The 19,471-nt window shown below is 44.6% G+C and overlaps 1 protein-coding gene across 1 annotated transcript in view; it reads left to right on the forward strand.

The window, feature by feature from the left end:
• thbs3a (thrombospondin 3a) overlaps positions 1 to 4,465 on the forward strand; it is a 74,271-nt gene extending 69,806 nt beyond the window's left edge. The window contains exons 21-23 of the mRNA XM_060820781.1: positions 113 to 285; positions 2,746 to 2,885; positions 3,701 to 4,465. Coding sequence (XP_060676764.1) covers positions 113 to 285; positions 2,746 to 2,885; positions 3,701 to 3,765 — 378 coding nt within the window. The 3' untranslated portion in view covers positions 3,766 to 4,465. The remainder of the gene's footprint in view (positions 1 to 112; positions 286 to 2,745; positions 2,886 to 3,700) is intronic.
• The last annotated feature ends 15,006 nt before the right edge of the window (positions 4,466 to 19,471 follow it).

Here is a 19,471-nt window from a genome sequence, read left to right on the forward strand (position 1 = left end):
ACCAATTAGCCTAAGCAATGGGTCTGGATAATTAATTTAAATATTATTATGTTTATGGTGATGATGCATCATTCAAATTAGTAACTTGTCCTTCACTTTGGATCCCAATCAGGCCGTGAAATCAAAGACTGGCCCAGGAGAGTTCCTCAGGAATGCACTGTGGAATACTGGCACTACCCAAGACCAGGTCACACTGCTCTGGAAAGATCCCCGTGATGTGGGTTGGAAGGACAAGACATCCTACAGATGGCAGCTGGTGCACAGGCCACAAGTCGGCTATATCAGGTGAGCATACGATCACATGTTCATTAAACACCGGTAAGTCTAAGTCCCATTCACAAACACACACTGAGCCCTTATTAAATGTAGCTTTAATTTAAATAGTGCCATTATAGAGTGAAATGTCGAAAACGGTTCACTGTGAATTCGTAAATAGAATTTGACACTGTGTCACAAACATTGGAACAGATGAGAGGTAGATTTGAAGGAGCAGCTTAAAGGAGGGGAGTGGAGAGGTTGAGGGAGAGAATTCCAGAGTATATACAGGTGGTATACTGACCCTTGCCTTTGTTAGCCAGTATCGTCATAAAATCACAGAGATGTACAGCACGGAAACAGACCCTTCCATCCAAATCATTCATGCTGATCAGTGATCCCAACCCAATCTAGTCCTCCCTGCCAGCACCTGGCCATAGGAGAGTTGTGGTCATCAGAAATCTCCCCACCCTCCCCAATCCCCAGTCAAAGTTTCCCTATTTCTTCCCAGAAGAATTGGTCAGTTATCCTTTGCATATTCCCAATAGATTTGAATTTTCAGTGATGGCTGTTAAAGAATCTGTGGAAGTCATGGATGATTTAGGGATTTTGAAGGTTTGACAAAGGTTTGCCTGGTAATGCTGTACCTTGGAATCAGTCCCAATGAGTAGAGACAGCCCATATGCTGGCTGATTGGAGGTTTGGTTTTGGAGTTGCGTTTTGTCATTCTAGTGAATGCTGAACACGTTCTCCAGGCACAAAAGACATCCTTTCCCTCTGGTAACCAAGAAACATTCCCATAGTAACAGGATCCTGGCAGGTCAGTTGGGGCCTCATTCCTATTGAAATGTAAATCTGAAGACAATGGCTGACAGGCTGAAGTTACTGTTTGGAATCTGAGTTCTGCATCATCAGTTCAGCATGACTTCAACTTCCAGCATTTCCATTTGTTCCATTGTTAGAACTCTGTCTGATTTCAGATCCTGAAAGCAAACTCAGAAAAAAGATTCAGTTTGCTGAAATGTGCAGTTAAAGGCAGAGAGAGACACAGATAGTGAGAAGATAGGGAAGCACAGTGAGAGATTGAGAAACATACTTACACAAGAAACACATACAATTGTCAGAGGCACATACAGTGTATTTAGAGACGGAGAAAGGAGGTTGAGTAAAGGGTCAAAGAGAGGCCAGCTTAGGAGACAGACACACAGCCACTCAGTGCAGTTAGAGAGAAATATTGGTAGTGCAAAGTTGAATTCCTAATAGTCATAGAGATGTACAGCATGGAAACAGACCCTTCAGTCCAACCCATCCATACCGACCAGATATCCCAACCCAATCTAGTCCCACCCAGCACCTGGCCCATATCCCTCCAAACCCTTCCTATTCATATACCCATCCAAATGCCTCTTAAATGTTGTAATTGTACCAGCTTCCACCACATCCTCTGGCAGCTCATTCCAAACATGTACCACCCTCTGCGTGAAAAAGTTGCCCCACAGATGTCTTTTATATCTTTCTCCTCTCACCCTAAACCTATGCCCTCTAGTTCTGGACTCCCCCACCCCAGGGAAAAGACTTTGTCTATTTATCCTATCTGTGCCTCTGATAATTTTGTACACCTCTATAAGGTCACCCCTCAGCCTCTGACGCTCCAGGGAAAACAGAAATATTGTCTAGTTTTCTGTGAACTCTGGCTTTTACTAGATGGATCCCTCTCCCGGTCTGTGTGTACAGTTCTGGAGTGTGGTTTCCCTTGTCATAGGTTTGAAGGATAAAGTAGCAGTCCCATTCTTTCCCTATCACCTCATACATTTTGTCCGTTCAGGTGCGTATTCAATTTCTTTGTGATTGAACTTGCTTTCACTAAACCCCTGGGCAGACATTCCATACCCTAACCACTTTCCTCAGAAAATATGAGTGAAATATGTTTCTCAAGATTAAATATTGAGTATCCATCTGTAGAGCTTAATGTCTTAAGTATTAAGAGTCATATGCAACATGAGAAATTAACTCTGCTTTTTTTTCTCTCAATAGCTGCAGCCAAACCTGCTCAGTTTCTCTAGCACTTCCTATATTTGTCAATGTCTTTGTGTCTGCTGTGATCTCGATCACCCTCCTCCATCACCCTCTTCTTGGAACACACTCATTCCTACTTTAATTGACTGATCTCTCTTCCCCTCCACTGTTTCAGTGTAGTTTCACACAAATTTTGAGCTCAGCATCTGATTACTCTGCTGCCTTCTGACCTAACATTGAGCCAAGATTTCAGATCCTATGTCCTCCATTTTTTTTCACAGCATGGGTGTCTGAAGGCTACACAGCCAAAGGTCCACAGCCCAGCTTGCAGACTGAATAATCTGCTATATATTTCCAGCTCCATTTCATTAGGCAGACAACGTTAGTGATTACAAACACACTGTGCCATTTTAAGGGGTACAAACAATAAACATTTCATTTAGTTACAAAGCTGTGTCTTCTTTCTCCTTTCAGAGTCAGATTGTATGAAGGACCTAATCTTGTGGCAGATTCAGGTGTCACAATTGATACAACCATGCGTGGGGGGCGCCTTGGTGTCTTCTGCTTCTCCCAGGAGAATATTATTTGGTCCAATCTGCGCTACAGGTGTAATGGTGAGAACAGCTTTTTATTATTCATTCACGTAAAAATGTGGGAATTGCTGGCTGGGTCAGCACTTAATGCCTATCCCTAGTCATAGAAAAAAGGTCTTTTGGCCCATTGAGTCTTGCCAATCAGAACAGCCACCAAACTGTTCTAGTCCCATTTTCGAGCACTTTGCCAATGGTCTTGCATGCCTTAGCATTGCTATGTAAATTTTCCTGAAATGTTGAGGGTTTCGCCTCTACAACCCTGACCAGCAGTGGGTTCCAGATATTCATCACCTCTGGATGAATAAAACATATCTTCACATCCTTTCTAAACCTCCTACCCTTTATTTTAAATCTATGCAACCTGATCATTGGTCCCCTCACTAGGAAGAAACATTTCTTCCTGTCTATCCTGATTACGCCCCCGCCCCCCACAATTTTAAACATCTCAATCAGTCTCCTCTGTTCCAGGGAAGACCACCCCAGACTATCCAATCTGACTTCATAGCTAAAACTCTGCGGCCCAAGCAATAACAGCCCTTGACAAGGTGATGGTGATCTGCCTTCTTGAGCCATCACAGTCCATTTGTTGTAGGTAGACCCACAATGCTGTTATGGAGGGAATTCCAGGATTTTGAGCTCGTGGTATTGAAGGAATGGTGTTACAATTCGAAGTCAGGAATGGTGAACGGCTTGGAAGGAATGCTGCCCATAGCCCCCAAAATACTAACTTCAAGTTAATAGTGCTGGAAATGCTTGGCTGGTCACAGAGGAGAAATATGCCAGATTGATTAATCAGCTCACCTGATCTTTCCTTCCTCTGCCTGTTTGTCTCACAGACACAATTCCTGAGGACTTTGAGCCATTTCGGAAGTTGCTGCAACTCCAGATGGGAGCACGCTGAAGATTTGAGAGGTCCTTATGCCAGGTGACATCAGGAGCCCTTGTCAAGCATTTCCAGAACCAGTGAATTTGGCCAAAATGTCAACATCAAATAAATGTTTAAAACTCCAAAAAAAATTTTAAAAATAGAAAAGAAAATGGTAAACCCTGGCTGGCAGTCTGATTGTCAAAGTAACTGTTGGTCCTGGGTCACTGCCAGGGGGCAAGGGTTACAAGGGGGGACAGCGAGGGGTCATTATGTTATTTCCCCCAAGGTTTCCATTTCAATAACAAATATTTACAGATGTTTTCTCTCTCTAATCTGTCTTTCACTTTTGAGCTTCCAATTCGTAAATTACCCCTCCTCATCTCACCACTGTCTTTGGCACAGGCCAGTCCTTGGTATCAGCATCTCCACGTTGAGCAGCTGTTGTCTGCCAGTTTGACTCACTCTAGCCAGGCATTTGAAGTTTTTACTCTTGTACATGTCTAAGATTTTCCATTTAGAGGGAGCAGTGGTGTCACTATGCACATCAGACACATTACTCCCCTTCCAGTGTGAGGGAAACCAGGTGGTTTGCTGACTGGGGCTGTTAATCTGGTCCAATCTGTGTGACAGATAAGAACAGGAGTCTCAGACATCCTGTTCATTCTGAAAACTGGCTGTGAAGGAGCTGGATCAGTATCTCTACATGTAAATAAAGGGTGACTTGGTGACGGCATACTGGCCTCTGTGGAGTTATTTCAGTAAGGAAGTGGATATTCATCAGTTACTTACATTTACATGACTCAAATGTTCCTGTAGGCATTTTCTTTATTACTCCAGAATCAGCCTGGAACACAAAGGTAACCCTGAGCTTATTTTGTCGATTATAAATGTCTTCTGATGTTCCTGTTCCCTTTTTCTCCACCCCGATCTGCAGCTGGAAGTGGAAACGATTCACATATTTCTCTGTCACTATGAGTGGGGGTACCTGATAGCTGACTACGCCATGTCCTGTCATTCCCCCATACCAATGGGCAAAATGTCTTCTAAAGTTCAAATTTCACCTTTCTCCTATTTGTTGCTTGTCTTCACCCCACCCCCATCCCCGTCCCCTTCAAGCTCACTTTTTCCACCTTCTGTCCTATCTTAACATGTTCCCACAAAGCTGTTCACCACTTAACCTTTCCTGCTGGACCCATGCTGACTGGTATTGTAAACTGTTTCTCTGAAGGGATTCTCTCTCTCTCTCTCTCTCTTTCTCTCTCGGGGAATGTGAAGACAGCAGATGCTGGAGATCAGAGACTAGATCAGAGTGGTGCTGGAAAAGCACAGCAGGTCAGGCAGCATCTGAGGAGGAGGAAAATCCCGCCTCAGGCAACTGTCTGTGTGGAGTTTGCACATTCTTCCCGTGTCTGTGTGGGTTTCCTCCGGGTGCTCCGGTTTCCTCCCACAGTCTAAAAATGTGCAGGTTAGGTGAATTGGCCATGCTAAATTGCCCATAGTGTTAGGTGCAGGGGTAAATGTAGGGGAATGGGTCTGGGTGAGTGCACTTCGGCGGGTCAGTGTGGACTTGGACTGAAGGACCTGTTTCCACACTGTAAGTAATCTAATCTAAAATTGATGTTTCGGACTTAGTGGACTTCACCAGCTTCCTCATTTCCCCTCCCCCCACCTTACCCCAGTTCCAACCTGCCAGCTCAGCACCATCCCCATGACCTGTCCTACCTGCCAATCTTCCCTCTCACCTATCCACTCCACCTTCCTCTCCGACCTATCACCTCCATCCACACCTCCATCCACCTATTGTACTCTATGCTACCTTCTCCCCAGCCCATCCCCCTCCCATTTATCCCTCCACCCTGGAGGCTCCCTGCCTCATTCCTGATGAAGGGCTTTTGCCCAAAACGTTGATTTCCTGCTCCTCGGATGCTGCCTGACCTGCTGTGCTTTTCCAGCACCACTCCAATCTAGACTCTTGTCTCTCTCTCTCTCTCTCTCTCTGCCATTAGCATCTCTGAAGTCAAAATAAAAAATAAATTCTTGACCCCACCATCTCTGTAAAGTAACACCCACTCCCAACCTTTCTCTCTTCCGTAAGGACCTTGATTATGTTGTCACCTCTAAATCTGTGACCATCCTTTCTTGAACTCCATTATTGGAGAGATTTAATCAAATTTCTGCCCTTGCCGTGGTATGCAATCACAAGCAACTTATCAAAATCATAATTCATATTCACTGTCTCAGTGACAAAAGTAAACTTTCCTTTGTGATCCTTCTTGACCTGTTGGTAAGTTTTGACACAAGAGTCCACACCATCCTCCTCCAACGCTTTTCCATCAATGTCCAACTGAAACTGCTGTCATGTGGTTCCACTGTTATCCATCTCATCAAAGTGAGACACTCTTCCTATTCCTGACTATGATGACCCATTTCTGAGCCATAATATCGGATGTCCTCCTTAGCTGCCTCCCATTTTTTTGTCAACATGTTGCCCTTCAGTATAACATCTAGAAGCAAAGCATTTCTGTTCTGGCAACATTTCTTGGCATATTAGTGAAATTTGAATTTGGTTTAAAAAACATTGGAATTAAAGGTTGGTCTGATGGAAGCCCTGTGACCACTGTAGATTGTTATAAAATACCATCCAGTTCATTAATGTCCTTTAGGGAAAGAAATCTGACATCCTTACCTGGTCTGGCCTTTGTCTGACTTCAGATGTTGTGATATGCTAAACTACCCTGTAAAGTGACCTAGCAAAACTATTGACTTCATCGGCATTTATTAATTAATAAAGCCAAAATACAAAGGGATCTGGGAGTGCTAGTCGAGGATTCTCTAAAGGTAAACATGCAGGTTGAGTCCGTAATTAAGAAAGCGAATGCAATGTTGTCTCTTATCTCAAGAGGGTTGGAATATAAAAGCAGAGATGTGCTACTGAGACTTTATAAAGCTCTGGTTAGGCCCCATTTAGAGTACTGTGTCCAGTTTTGGTCCCCACACCTCAGGAAGGACATACTGGCACTGGAACGTGTCCAGCGGAGATTCACACGGATGATCCCTGGAATGGTAGGTCTAAGATACGAGAAACGGCTGAGGATCCTGGGATTGTATTCATTGGAGTTTAGAAGATTAAGGGGAGACTTAATAGAGACGTACAAGATAATACATGGCTTGGAAAGGGTGGACGCTAGGAAATTGTTTCCATTAGGCGAGGAGACTAGGACCCGTGGACACAGCCTTAGAATTAGAGGGGGTCAATTCAGAACAGAAATGCGGAGATATTTCTTCAGCCAGAGGGTGGTGGGCCTGTGGAATTCATTGCCACGGAGTGCAGTGGAGGCTGGGACGCTAAATATCTTCAAGGCAGAGATTGATAGATTCATGTTGTCTCGGAATTAAAGGCTGCGGGGAGAACGCTGGTAAGTGGAATTGAAATGCCCATCAGCCATGATTGAATGGGGGAGTGGACTCGATGGGCTGAATGGCCTTACTTCCACTCCTATGTCTTATGGTCTTATTTAGAGATAAGTGACAAATACGGGCCATGTCCCATGCTAGCATAAGACCATACTGGGTGGGCCAGCTTTATTTTCCATCATTAATTGCCCATGCGAAAGTGAGGTTCAGCTTCCTCCTTGTGTCACTGCAGTCCATGTAACACAGGGACATGCACAGTGCTGTTAACGAAGGGGACTCCAGGACTTTGACCCAGCAACAGTAAGTGAAATGCAATCTAATTTCAAATCAGGATGGTGTGTGACTTGGAGGAGAGCTTGTAGGTGGGGATGTTTGATGTATCTGTTGCTCTTTTGTTTCTACATAGTAGAGGTCATAGATTAGGAAGGTGCTGTCAGAAAAGTCTGGGTAAATTGCTCAAGTGCATCTTGTTGATGATCCATACTGCTGTCACTGTGTATCGATGGTGGGTGGGAATGAATATTTAAGTTGTTAGGTGGGGTCCCAGCCCATGTATCTTGTTTCCTGTTGATCTGCTGGATGAGGTAAGAGGACACACCAGGCCAGTTGTGGAGGTCTCCGTGGACAAGAAGAGATTCCATTAAGCATCTTCCAGTTAAAGCGACATGGTCCTGAGCTGTGCAACCCTCTCAGACTCTGGCCGGGATGAGTGCAATGCCTTTAAGAAAAAACTCAATGCAAATTACAGCCCTCCCAACCTTAGAATGAAAGGAATCCTGTGTGCTGGTGGGCCACATCTGATCACAGCAGTTACCACCCAGCGTGGCAATCCAGCCAGACCAGGAGGCCGGGACGAGTGCAATATTGGAAGGTAATGAGACAACAGTGCACCTCATCCCGCACCAGACGGTCAGTTAGAGTAGCTTCTTCAATTCTGTAACATTGCCAATCAACCTGAAGGAGATAATAACAGCAGCATTTAAACAAAGGAAGAATTGGTGGGGAAGGAAACAAGTCCGATGGGTTGAGTATCTGGCTTAGAAATAAAGTGACAAGCAAGTCTCAGGAGCATTTATTTGGATTATCTTAGATTTCTAAAACAAAACACAATGTTTTAAATTCATTCTTCAGGAGTTATTTTGGTTTCATCAAGTTTAATCTGCGAAAGAATATTATTGAAGGTGTTCTAGTTCAGAAATCTGGTAAAGGTCAGAAGTCACACGACTGAAAATGTGTTGCTGGAAAAGCGCAGCAGGTCAGGCAGCATCCAAGGAACAGGAGAATCGACGTTTTGGACATGAGCCCTTCTTCAGGAATGAGGAGGGTGTGCCAAGCAGGCTAAGATAAAAGGTAGGGAGGAGGGACTTGGGGGAGGGGCATTGGAAATGCGATCGGTGGAAGGAGGTTAAGGTGAGGGCGATAGGCTGGAGTGGGGTGGGGGCGGAGAGGTCAGGAAGAGGATTGCAGGTTAGGAAGGTGGTGCTGAGTTCGAGGGTTGGGACTGAGACAAGGTGGGGGGAGGGGAAATGAGGAAACTGGAGAAATCGGAGTTCATCCCTTGTGGTTGGAGGGTTCCTAGGTGGAAGATGAGGCGCTCTTCCTCCAGCTGTCATGTTGCTATGGTCTGGCGATGGAGGAGTCCAAGGACCTGAATGTCCTTGGTGGAGTGGGAGGGGGAGTTGAAGTGTTGAGCCATGGGGTGGTTGGGTTGGTTGGTCTGGGTGTCCCAGAGGCGTCCTCTGAAACGTTCCGCAAGTCAGCGGCCTGTCTCCCCAATATAGAGGAGGCCACATCGGGTGCAGCGGATGCAGTAAATGATGTGTGTGGAGGTGCAGGTGAATTTGTGGCGGACATGGGAGGATCCCTTGGGACCTTGGAGGGAAGTAAGGGGGGAGGTGTGGGCGCAAGTATTGCATTTCTTGCGGTTGCAGGGGAAGGTGCCGGGAGTGGAGGTTGGGTTGGTGGGGGGGGGGGGGGTGTGGACTTGACAAGGGAGTCACGGAGGGAGTGGTCTTTTTGCACCACTGATAGGGGAGGGGAGTGAAATATATCCCTGGTGGTGGGGTCCGTTTGGAGGTGGCGGAAATGACGACGGATGATGTGATGTATATGGAGGTTGGTGGGGTGGTAGGTGAGGACCAGTGGGGTTCTGTCCTGGTGGCGATTGGAGGGGCGGGGTTCAAGGACGGAGGAGCGGGAAGTGGAGGAGATGCGGTGGAGGGCATCGTCGATCACGTGTGGGGGGAAGTTGCGGTCTTTGAAGAAGGAGGCCATCTGAGTTGTACGGTATTGGAACTGGTCCTCCTGGGAGCAGATGCGGCGAAGACGAAGCAATTGGGAATATGGGATGGCATTTTTACGGGGGCAGGGTGGGAGGAGGTGTAGTCTAAGTAGCTGTGGGAGTCGGTCGGTTTATAGTAAATGTCCGTGTTGAGTCACACGACACCAGGTTTTAGTCCAACAGGTTTATTTGAAATCACAAGCTTTTGGAGCGCTATTCCGTCACACAAATGAGCATTGTTCCGAAAGCTCGTGATTTCAAATAAACCTGTCGAGCTACTGGTGTGGTGTGAGTTCGGATATAGTCCATCTAAGTCCAACACCAGCACACACATCAAATCTAATGTGGAGAAAGCTAAAATGTTCCAAAATTACGTACATCAGAATTGCAATCATTTTGTGATGCAACATTGCAAGCAGTGATGTGAAACATGTTCAGTTAAAACCCTGTACTGCAGATGTGGGAATTTCTGGATTAATCTCACTGGAAAGATCTTGAGTTTAATTTCCCAGTGGAGATTGAGGACAGAAGATTGAGAGATGCTCTTGTTGAAACACATCAATGCTAATGGGATTGGCAAGGTGAGTTCCTAATGGAGATACCAGAGGACACAATTTAAAAATATAGGGGCTTCAAATTTAAGATGGAGATTTCTTTTCCTTAGAGAGCTGTTAGTCAAGGAGAGCAGGGTCAAAGAATATTTTCAAGGCTTGAAATGACGTAGATTCCCAATTCACGGGAGTCAAAGGCTATAACCAGGGTAGACAGTGTGGTGACCTTGAGATCACAATCAGATCAGGTATGATCTTATCAGGTATCAAGGGGCCGAATGGTCTGCTCCTTACTGTTTTGGGCGGCATGGTGGGTCAGTGGTTAGCACAGTAGCCTCACAGCACCAGGACCCAGGTTTGATTCCAGCCTCGGAGTGAAATTTGTACATTCTCCCCGTGTCTGCGTGGGTTTCCTCCGGGTGCTCTGGTTTCCTCCCACAGTCCAAAGATGTGCAGGTCAGGGTGGATTGGCCATGCTAAATTGCCCTTAAGTGTTAGGTGCCTCATTCAGAGAGAAATGGGTCTGGGTGGGTTACTCTTCGGTGGGTCGGTGTGGACTGGTTGGGTTGAAGTGCACAGCAGTTCAGGCAGCATTCGAGGAGCAGTAAAATCGACGTTTCGGCCAAAAGCCCTTCATCAGGAATGAAGAGCTTTTGCCCGAAACGTCGATTTTACTGCTCCTCAGATGCTGCCTGAACGGCTGTGTTCTTCCAGCACCACTAATCCAGAATCTGGTTTGCAGCATCTGCAGTCATTGTTTTTACCTTGTTGGGTCGAAGGGCCTGTTTCCACACTGTAGGGAATCCAACCTAATCTCATCCTTGACTAAATCATTCTTGGTCTAAACTAATCTCCATGGGATATTAGCATCCATGAATCAAAGTTCTTTGAGATCGCTGAATTAATTTCACCATCACTTTTCCAGCTCTGGATAAAATATTTTTCTTGATTAGAGGATTTTAGTGAAGGCAAAGACTGTGGTTGAGCTTAGGTAATGACAATTAAAGAAACATGGTGTATGGATTAATGCCTGCTTCCAACATAGGGCCACTGCTGCAAATTCTTCTTTTTCACTTGGTAAGCCAAGTTGGGTTTCTTTGGAAAGGACAAAAACAAACATTACATAATGAATAACTGGCTGTATAGAGGAACTGGTGGTCGTCATGGTGACGGGGCACCTAGCAACTCCGCAAAACCTCTCTCAATAGAGAGGCAGAAGAGGGAGAAAAGGAGGGAAAAAAAAGTGATGAAAAAGGAGAGGAACAAAAGGAGAACTAGAAACCAGAGCGGGGGAAAGTTTTTACAAAGTTTACTCAAAGAGCAAGGTAAATGTTAACTCCCTGTTATAAAACTGTAAACCCAACAGATCTGGAAAATTCAACTTCACTTCAAATTAACAACGATTTATTTTCTCTGTTTTGTTCTTACCTCGGTTCATTTTACTGCATTATTCACTTCTTTGCAACAACTTCCGAAGCTTCTCTGCTCAGAGAGACATCTTTCACAGCTGCCCCCCTCCCTGGGGACAGGGTTCCCTGCTTTGGCAGTAGTCTTCAGCTCCGAGGGAGCACTCTGCGGCTCCCTGCAATTGCATTTGGTCTAAATGGGTTCCTTGGAACCCGCCCTTTTCCCTCACACCAACAAAAGGAACGACTCTGCTCACTCGGGCTTGAACTGACACTTAAAGGGGCCTCCACTTTTTTTCTTTTTCTACAAGTTTCAGCACCTTTTGGAAAATTGCCCTGGGACAGTGACAGCCTCTTCCTCATTGGATCCTGAGCAATTCATAATAAGGTCAAAACCCCTTCCAGAATGCGATTATGAATACGCAGGGTCAGTGTTGGACTGCATGTGATCAGAATAGACCCATATATACCCAGTTACAACCAAAGGTGGCACAGGATATTAAAAAAAGAACTTCTCCATGCTCAATAACAGTCGACCCTCATAGTGAAAGACGCTGGGGAAAGTGTGAAATAAGTTAGAACGAACAGAGCTGCTTTGGGTAATACCAAGGGAACTGCCATTGCTTGTCCAAGGAACTCATTACCTCAAGTGATTCATTTATTGTGATAGGACAATGAAATTCACCTTTCGGGGTACTTAATCACGTCAAGTCTGTCTTCACCATTCTACTGGGTACAGCAAGTATATGGTTGGGAATTTTGAACTGGACTGTTGGTGTGATTTCACCTAATATGTCCAATGTGCTTTAGGGGTAATCTACTGCAAACACCTCACCACCATTAACTAGTACTTCCAGTAGTGCCTTTGTAAGATTGATTCAATTCAGTTGTAAGAAAGGCAGCCCAATACTAATGTCTTTTTCCATTCCTACACGGCCTGCACTGAGGTGCTAATCATTTAAAACCAGTTCTGTAGGGTGGGGCATGTTGTTGGTATGCCTGACAACAGACCCTCAAAGCAACTGCTGTACCGGTCACAGCAGAAGTCTCCCAGGTGGACAGTGCAAGTCCTTTAGGTATGTCTACAAAGTACCTCACTGCCATCTCCTGGGAATGCTCAACGTGTGAGCGACCAAATGGAGATAGGTAATTTGGGAACGGACCAAACACATCACAAGACTTTATCAGAAACACAGATGCCATGTCAAGGCATTGGAGAGAGCACAATTTCCCAAATTCCATAACTACCTGACCCAAAAGCACTATCTCCCTCACATTTGACAGTTGCAGACCATGTGTTGGATTTAGCAGCCTGTATGAAACCCGCTGAACTGGAATTGAAGCAAGTCATCCTCAATCCCAAAGGCCTGCCTCAAAAGAAGAGGAAAAGTTACTTCACAAAACGCGAGTTCACAGTGTGCAACAGTGTACCCTAAACTGCCTGCTTTCCAGACAAAAAAAAAGTTGATTCCTACTCTTTTTTTCAGCTCTCTACCAATGTCAGTATACTACCCCCAATCTCATGTATTTTAATTTTACATGCTAATCTTTTATGTGAGACCTTATTGAACACCTTCTGAAAATCCAAGTCAACCACATTCACTGCTCCCCTTATCAACTCTGCTAGTTATATCCTTGAAGAATTCTGGGTTTGTCAAACATGATTTCCCTTTCACAAATCCATGCTAACTGTATTTAGTACTATCACTGTTTTCCAAGTGTTTTGATATTCTTTATTCTTTTATTATAGATTCTCACATTTTTCCTAATTCTCTATATCAGGTGAACCAGTTTATAATTAGCTGTTTTCACTCTTCCTCTTTATTAAAATAGTGATGTTAAAGAACGTAGCTTCCAATCCAGCAACTGTTCCAGAGTATATAGTATTTTGAAAGATGACCCATCAATGCATCCATTATTTCTGGTCATTTCCTTAAGTACTCTGGGACGTAGATTAAAAAGAGCCTTTAAACCCATAAAATTCCCAACACTATTTTTCTACTAATTCTGATTTCCTTCAGATCCTCCCATGTGACCAACAGTTCCTCAATGTTTTTGGAATTCTCCTTTCGGGCGGCACGGTGGCACAGTGGTTAGCACTGCTGCCTCACAGCGCCTGAGACCCGGGTTCAATTCCCGCCTCAGGCGACTGACTGTGTGGAGTTTGCACATTCTCCCCGTGTCTGCGTGGGTTTCCTCCGGGTGCTCCAGTTTCCTCCCACAGTCCAAAGATGTGCGGGTCAGGTGAATTGGCCATGCTAAATTGCCCGTAGTGTTAGGTAAGGGGTAAATGTAGGGGTATGGGTGGGTTGCGCTTCGGTGGGTCGGTGTGGACTTGTTGGGCCAAAGGGCCTGTTTCCACATTGTAAGTCTAATCTAAGGAAATAAAAACAAACGATGTATTTAGTTGGTTCCACATTCTAACTTACCCTGTTTCTGACTGTAAGGGATCGACATTTGTTTTCACTAATCACTTTCTCTGAACAAACTTACTGTTGTACTCTATTTTCCCTTTCTTGATCGATCTTTCTAACCTATTTTGTGGGCGGCACGGTGGCACAGTGGTTAGCACTGCTGCCTCACAGCGCCTGTAGACCCGGGTTCAATTCCCGACTCAGGCGACTGACTGTGTGGAGTTTGCACGTTCTCCCCGTGTCTGCGTGGGTTTCCTCCGGGTGCTCCGGTTTCCTCCCACAGTCACAAAGATGTGCGGGTTAGGTGAATTGGCCAAGCTAAATTGCCCGTAGTGTTAGGTAAGGGGTAAATGTAGGGGTATGGGTGGGTTGCGCTTCGGTGGGTCGGTGTGGACTTGTTGGGCCAAAGGGCCTGTTTCCACATTGTAAGTCTAATCTAAGGAAATAAAAACAAACGATGTATTTAGTTGGTTCCACATTCTAACTTACCCTGTTTCTGACTGTAAGGGATCGACATTTGTTTTCACTAATCACTTTCTCTGAACAAACTTACTGTTGTACTCTATTTTCCCTTTCTTGATCGATCTTTCTAACCTATTTTGTGGGCGGCACGGTGGCACAGTGGTTAGCACTGCTGCCTCACAGCGCCTGTAGACCCGGGTTCAATTCCCGACTCAGGCGACTGACTGTGTGGAGTTTGCACGTTCTCCCCGTGTCTGCGTGGGTTTCCTCCGGGTGCTCCGGTTTCCTCCCACAGTCACAAAGATGTGCGGGTTAGGTGAATTGGCCAAGCTAAATTGCCCGTAGTGTTAGGTAGGGGGTGAATGTAGGGGTATGGGTGGGTTGCGCTTCGGCGGGTCGGTGTGGACTTGTTGGGCCGAAGGGCCTGTTTCCACACTGTAAGTCTAATCTAATCTAAAATCTATTTTGTTGAAATTTAAAGTCCTCCCACATCTCAAGGGCCAATTTGCATGCCCTTTCCTTAGACCCTAATAATCCTCATATTTCATATTAAGACAATCAGGCCACCTTTCCTGTTTAGTGCCAGACATGAATAAATAATTCCTCTTCCTATCCACTCTGGGTATCATTACCAAAATAACTGCCCTGCAAACTGCCATGTCCTTTTGGTTTGTAAGCCTATCTATCCCACCTCCAAAACCCTTTCCTTGCTGTGAGAATCAATTATTGTTGGTGAGAGTGAGAGATGTTGGAGCAGAAATAGACTATTCAGCCCACTGAATTGCAGAACAGATTCAATGAGATCATGGCTGACCTGATAATCCTCAACTCGATTTCCCTGCCTTTTCTCCATAAACCTTGATTCCCTTACTGATTAAAAATCTGTCCATCTCTTCCTTAAATAGACTTAGTGACTCAGTCTTGACAGGCCTGTGTGATAAAGAATTCCATAGTTTCACTAAAATCTAGGAAATTCCTCCAAATTAGTGTGGTGCTGGAAAGGCACAGCAGGTCAGGCAGCATCCAAGGAGCAGGAAAATCGATGTTTCAGGCAAAAACTCTTCATCAGGAATAAATGAGGCCAAATGTCAGACTCAAATGGGGGAGCCCATATTCTGAGATTATATCCTCTAGTCCTAACCTCTCCCAACAGAGCAACCAACGTTTTTGTATCTACCTAGTCAAGTCCCCAAGAATCTTTTCTATTTTAATAATGTCTCCTCTTTTCTTCTAAACACTAATGAATGAACCAGCTTACAGAACTTCCCCTCACACAAAAAAAACCATCCTCGCCCAGGATCAACCCAGAGAAGTTTCTGCCTCCAATGCCGATATATATCTCCTTAGGTAAGGGGCCCAAATTTGTTCACAGTATTATAAGTTTGCGCTGACTCATGTTTGTATAGTTTTAGCGATATAGTACAGTTTATAAAATCTCCCATAGTTTTATCGTCATTCCCTTTGAAATAAAAGCTAAAAATCCATTTGCTTTTCCTATTACCAACAGCACAGGTTCAATTCCTGTACCAGTTGAGGGGTCATGGTGGTCCCACCTGCTCACCCTCTTTTCCCCGTGATTATCTAGTATTTTTGGAATGCTATTAGTGTTTTTTTTGGTGTGAAGACCGATGCGAAGTATTAATTCAACTCCTCCGCTATTTCCTGGCTCCATTTTGTTCTTCCTCCAGCTCCATTCTCTAAGCAGCCTATGTTAGTATTGGCATTTTCTTCCTTTTTACATATTTAATGGATCATTTAGTTTATTTATATATATATAAAACTTGTTAGTTAACCGTCAAACTTTACTTTCTCCCTCTTTATTAATTTTTGGCCATTTTTTGTTGGTTTTTAAATCTTTCTCAATCCTGAAGGTTAGCACTGATCTTTGCCACAGTGAATGTTTTTTCTTTCAATTTTGTAGTCTCCTTATCTTCCAATACCACGGAGTTTATGGCAATTCCTGGTGAAATCCAGTAATTTTCTTCAATTACTCATGAGCACCAGTAATTGCTGTTGAAAACGAGTAATTGGCAATTGCTGGTGAATGGCAATGATTGATGATTTTGTTGATCATTTCCAGTGATAACTGGCAATAGACTTAATTAGTGATTGCCAGTTAAAGTCAGTGATTGTCTGTTGGTTTTTATTTTATTAATTCAGGGACATGGGCACTGCTGGCTGGGCCAGTGATTATTGCCAATCCCTTGATCTCTTGAGAAGGTGGTGGTGAGCTGCTGTCTTCAACTGCTGCAGGCCACATGCTGTAGATTAACCCACAATGCCCTGAAGGAGGGAAATCCAGAATTTGACCCAGTGAAAGCGAGGTTTAAGCAGTGAAGGATTGTGAAGGGGAGGTTTCAGCTCATGAATGGCAGATCCAGCTTATGAGAGGCTATTTGAATTGATGCTCTCAACAGAAGGGAGAATACAAAATACCTCTTCTGAAATACTAAAATCAAAAGGCTGCTGTGCTGGAAGTCTAAAATTAAAACAGAAAATGCTGCAAATACTCAGGAGCATTGGCAACATCCACACAGAGAGAAACAGTTTACAGCTGAAAGTTGAAGAGCTTTCCTCAGGATCAACAATAAAACGTCAATGATCTTGATTTTTTTTTATTCGTTTGTGGGACTGGCTGGGCCAGCATTGATAGCCCATCCCTATTTGCCCTTGAGATGGTGAGTGGGGGTGAGCTGCCTCCTTGAATCGTTGCAGTCCACTTGCTGTGGGGTCACCCACAGTGCCAGTAGAGAGGGAGTTCCAGGATTTTGACCCGATGACTGTGAAGGAACAGCAGTGTATTTCCAAGTCAGGGTGGTGAGTGGCTTGGAGGGGAATTTGCAGGGGGTGGTGTTCCTAAGTACCTGCTGCCCTTGTCCTTCTAGATGGAGATGGTCGTGGGTTTAGAAGGTGCTGTCTAAGGATCTTTGGTGAATTTCTGCAGTGCATCTTGTAGATAGTACACACTGCTGCTACTGAGCGTCAGTGGTGGAGGAATCGAATATTTGTAGATGTGGTGCCAGTCAAGTAGGTTGGTTTGTCCTGGAATGGTGTTGAGCTTCTTGAGTATTGTTGGATCTGCACCCATCCAGGCAACTGCGGAGTATTCCTTCACCCTCCTGACTTGTACCTTGTAGATGGTGGATAGACTTTAGGGTGTCACTGCAATATCCCTCGTCTCTGACCTCTTTATTAACCTTTTCCCATTTCACAGATGCTGTCAAAGCTGCGGTGTTATTTCAAATGTTCCTTTTCTTTTAATCTCTGAAGTTTGTTTCCTTCATTCATGAGATGTGAGTGTACCTCAGGGGGCAACTATTTTTTGTCCACTACTCTAATTTCCTTTTGACTTTAGTGGCTTTCTAAGCTATTTTAGAAGGTATTTAAGAGTCAGTCACTATTAAGGACAAAAGAGTAACTAGGGAGAGAATATGGCCCCTCAAAGATCAGCAAGGCAGCCTTTGTGTGGAGCCGCAGGAGATGGGGGAGATATTAAACAAGTATTTTGCATCAGTGTTTACTGTAGAAAAGGACATGGAAGATATAGAATGTAAAGAAATGGATGGTGACATCTTGAAAAATGTCCATATTAGAGAGGAGGAGTGCTGGATATCTTGAAACGTATAAAAGTGAATAAACCCCCAGGACCTGATCAAACTCTGTGGGAAGCTAGGGAAGAGATTGCTGGGCCTCTTACTGAGATATTTGTATCATTGATAGTCACAGGTGAGGTGCTGGAAGACTGGAGGTTGGATAACGTGGTGCCACTGTTTAAAAAGGGTGGTAAGGACAAGCCAGGGAACTATAGATCAGTGAGCCTGACGTCGGTGGTGGGCAAGTTGTTGGAGGGAATCCTGAGGGACAGGATGTACATGTATTTGGAAAGGCAAGGACTGATCGGGGATAGTCAACATGGCTTTGTGCGTGGGAAATCATATCTCACAAACTTGATTGAGTTTTTTTAAGAAGTAACAAAGAGGATTGATGAGGGCAGAGTGGTAGATGTGATCTATATGAACTTCAGTATGGTGTTCGACAAGGTTCCCCATGGGAGACTGATTAGCAAGGTTAGATCTCATAGAATACAGGGAGAACTAGCCATTTGGATACAGAACTGGCTCAAAGGTAGAAGACAGAGGGTGGTGGTGGAGGGTTGTTTTTCAGACTGGAGGCCTGTGACCAGTGGAGTGCCACAAGGATCAGTGCTGGGTCTACTATTTTTCATCATATATATGAATGATTTGGATGTGAGCATAAGAGGTACAGTTAATAAGTTTACAGATGACACCAAAATTGGGGGTGTAGTGGACAGCAAAGAAGGGGATTACAAGGGGATCTTGATCTTTTGGGACAATGGGCTGAGAAGTGGCAGATGTAGTTTAATTTAGATAAATGTGAGGTGCTGCATTTTGGGAACCTTGTCGAATGCCTTATTGAAGTCCATACAGATCACATCTACCTCCCTGTTTCTCCCTTTTTTTAGCTTTGACAAAGGGTCAGTTAGACTCAAAACGTCAGCTCTTTTCTCTCCTTATAGATGCTGCCAGACCTGCTGAGATTTTCCAGCATTTTCTCTTTTGGCTTAGCAGGACTTACACACTTAATGGTAATGTCTTAGGCAGTGTTGCTGAACAAAGATACCTTGGAGTCACAGGTAGATAGGATAGTGAAGAAGGTGTTTGGTATGCTTTCTTTTATTGGTCAGACTATTGAGTACAGGGATTGGGAGGTCATGTTGCGGCTGTACAGGACATTGGTTAGGCCACTGTTGGAATATTGCGTGCAATTCTAGTCTCCTTCCTATTGGAATGATGTTGTGAAACTTGAAAGGGTTCAGAAAAGATTTACAAGGATGTTGCTAGGGTTGGAGGATTTGAGCTGTAGGGAGAGGCTGAACAGGCTGTGGCTGTTTTCCCTGAAGTGTCGGAGGCTGAGGGGTGACCTTAGGGAGGTTTATAAGATCATGAGAGGCATGGATTGGATAAATAGACAAGGTCTTTTCCCTGGGGTGGGGGAGTCCAAAACTAGAGGGCATAGGTTTAGGGTGAGAGGGGAAAGATATAAAAGAGACCTAAGAGACAACGTTTTCACACAGAGAGTGGTACGTGTATGAAAGGAAATGGTGGAGGCTGGTACGTTTGCAAAATTTCAAAGACATTTGGATGGGTATATGAATACGAACGGTTTGGAGGGATATGGGCTGGGTGCTGG

This window comes from Hemiscyllium ocellatum, chromosome 50 (assembly GCF_020745735.1).
Source record: "Hemiscyllium ocellatum isolate sHemOce1 chromosome 50, sHemOce1.pat.X.cur, whole genome shotgun sequence".
NCBI lineage: Eukaryota > Metazoa > Chordata > Chondrichthyes > Orectolobiformes > Hemiscylliidae > Hemiscyllium > Hemiscyllium ocellatum.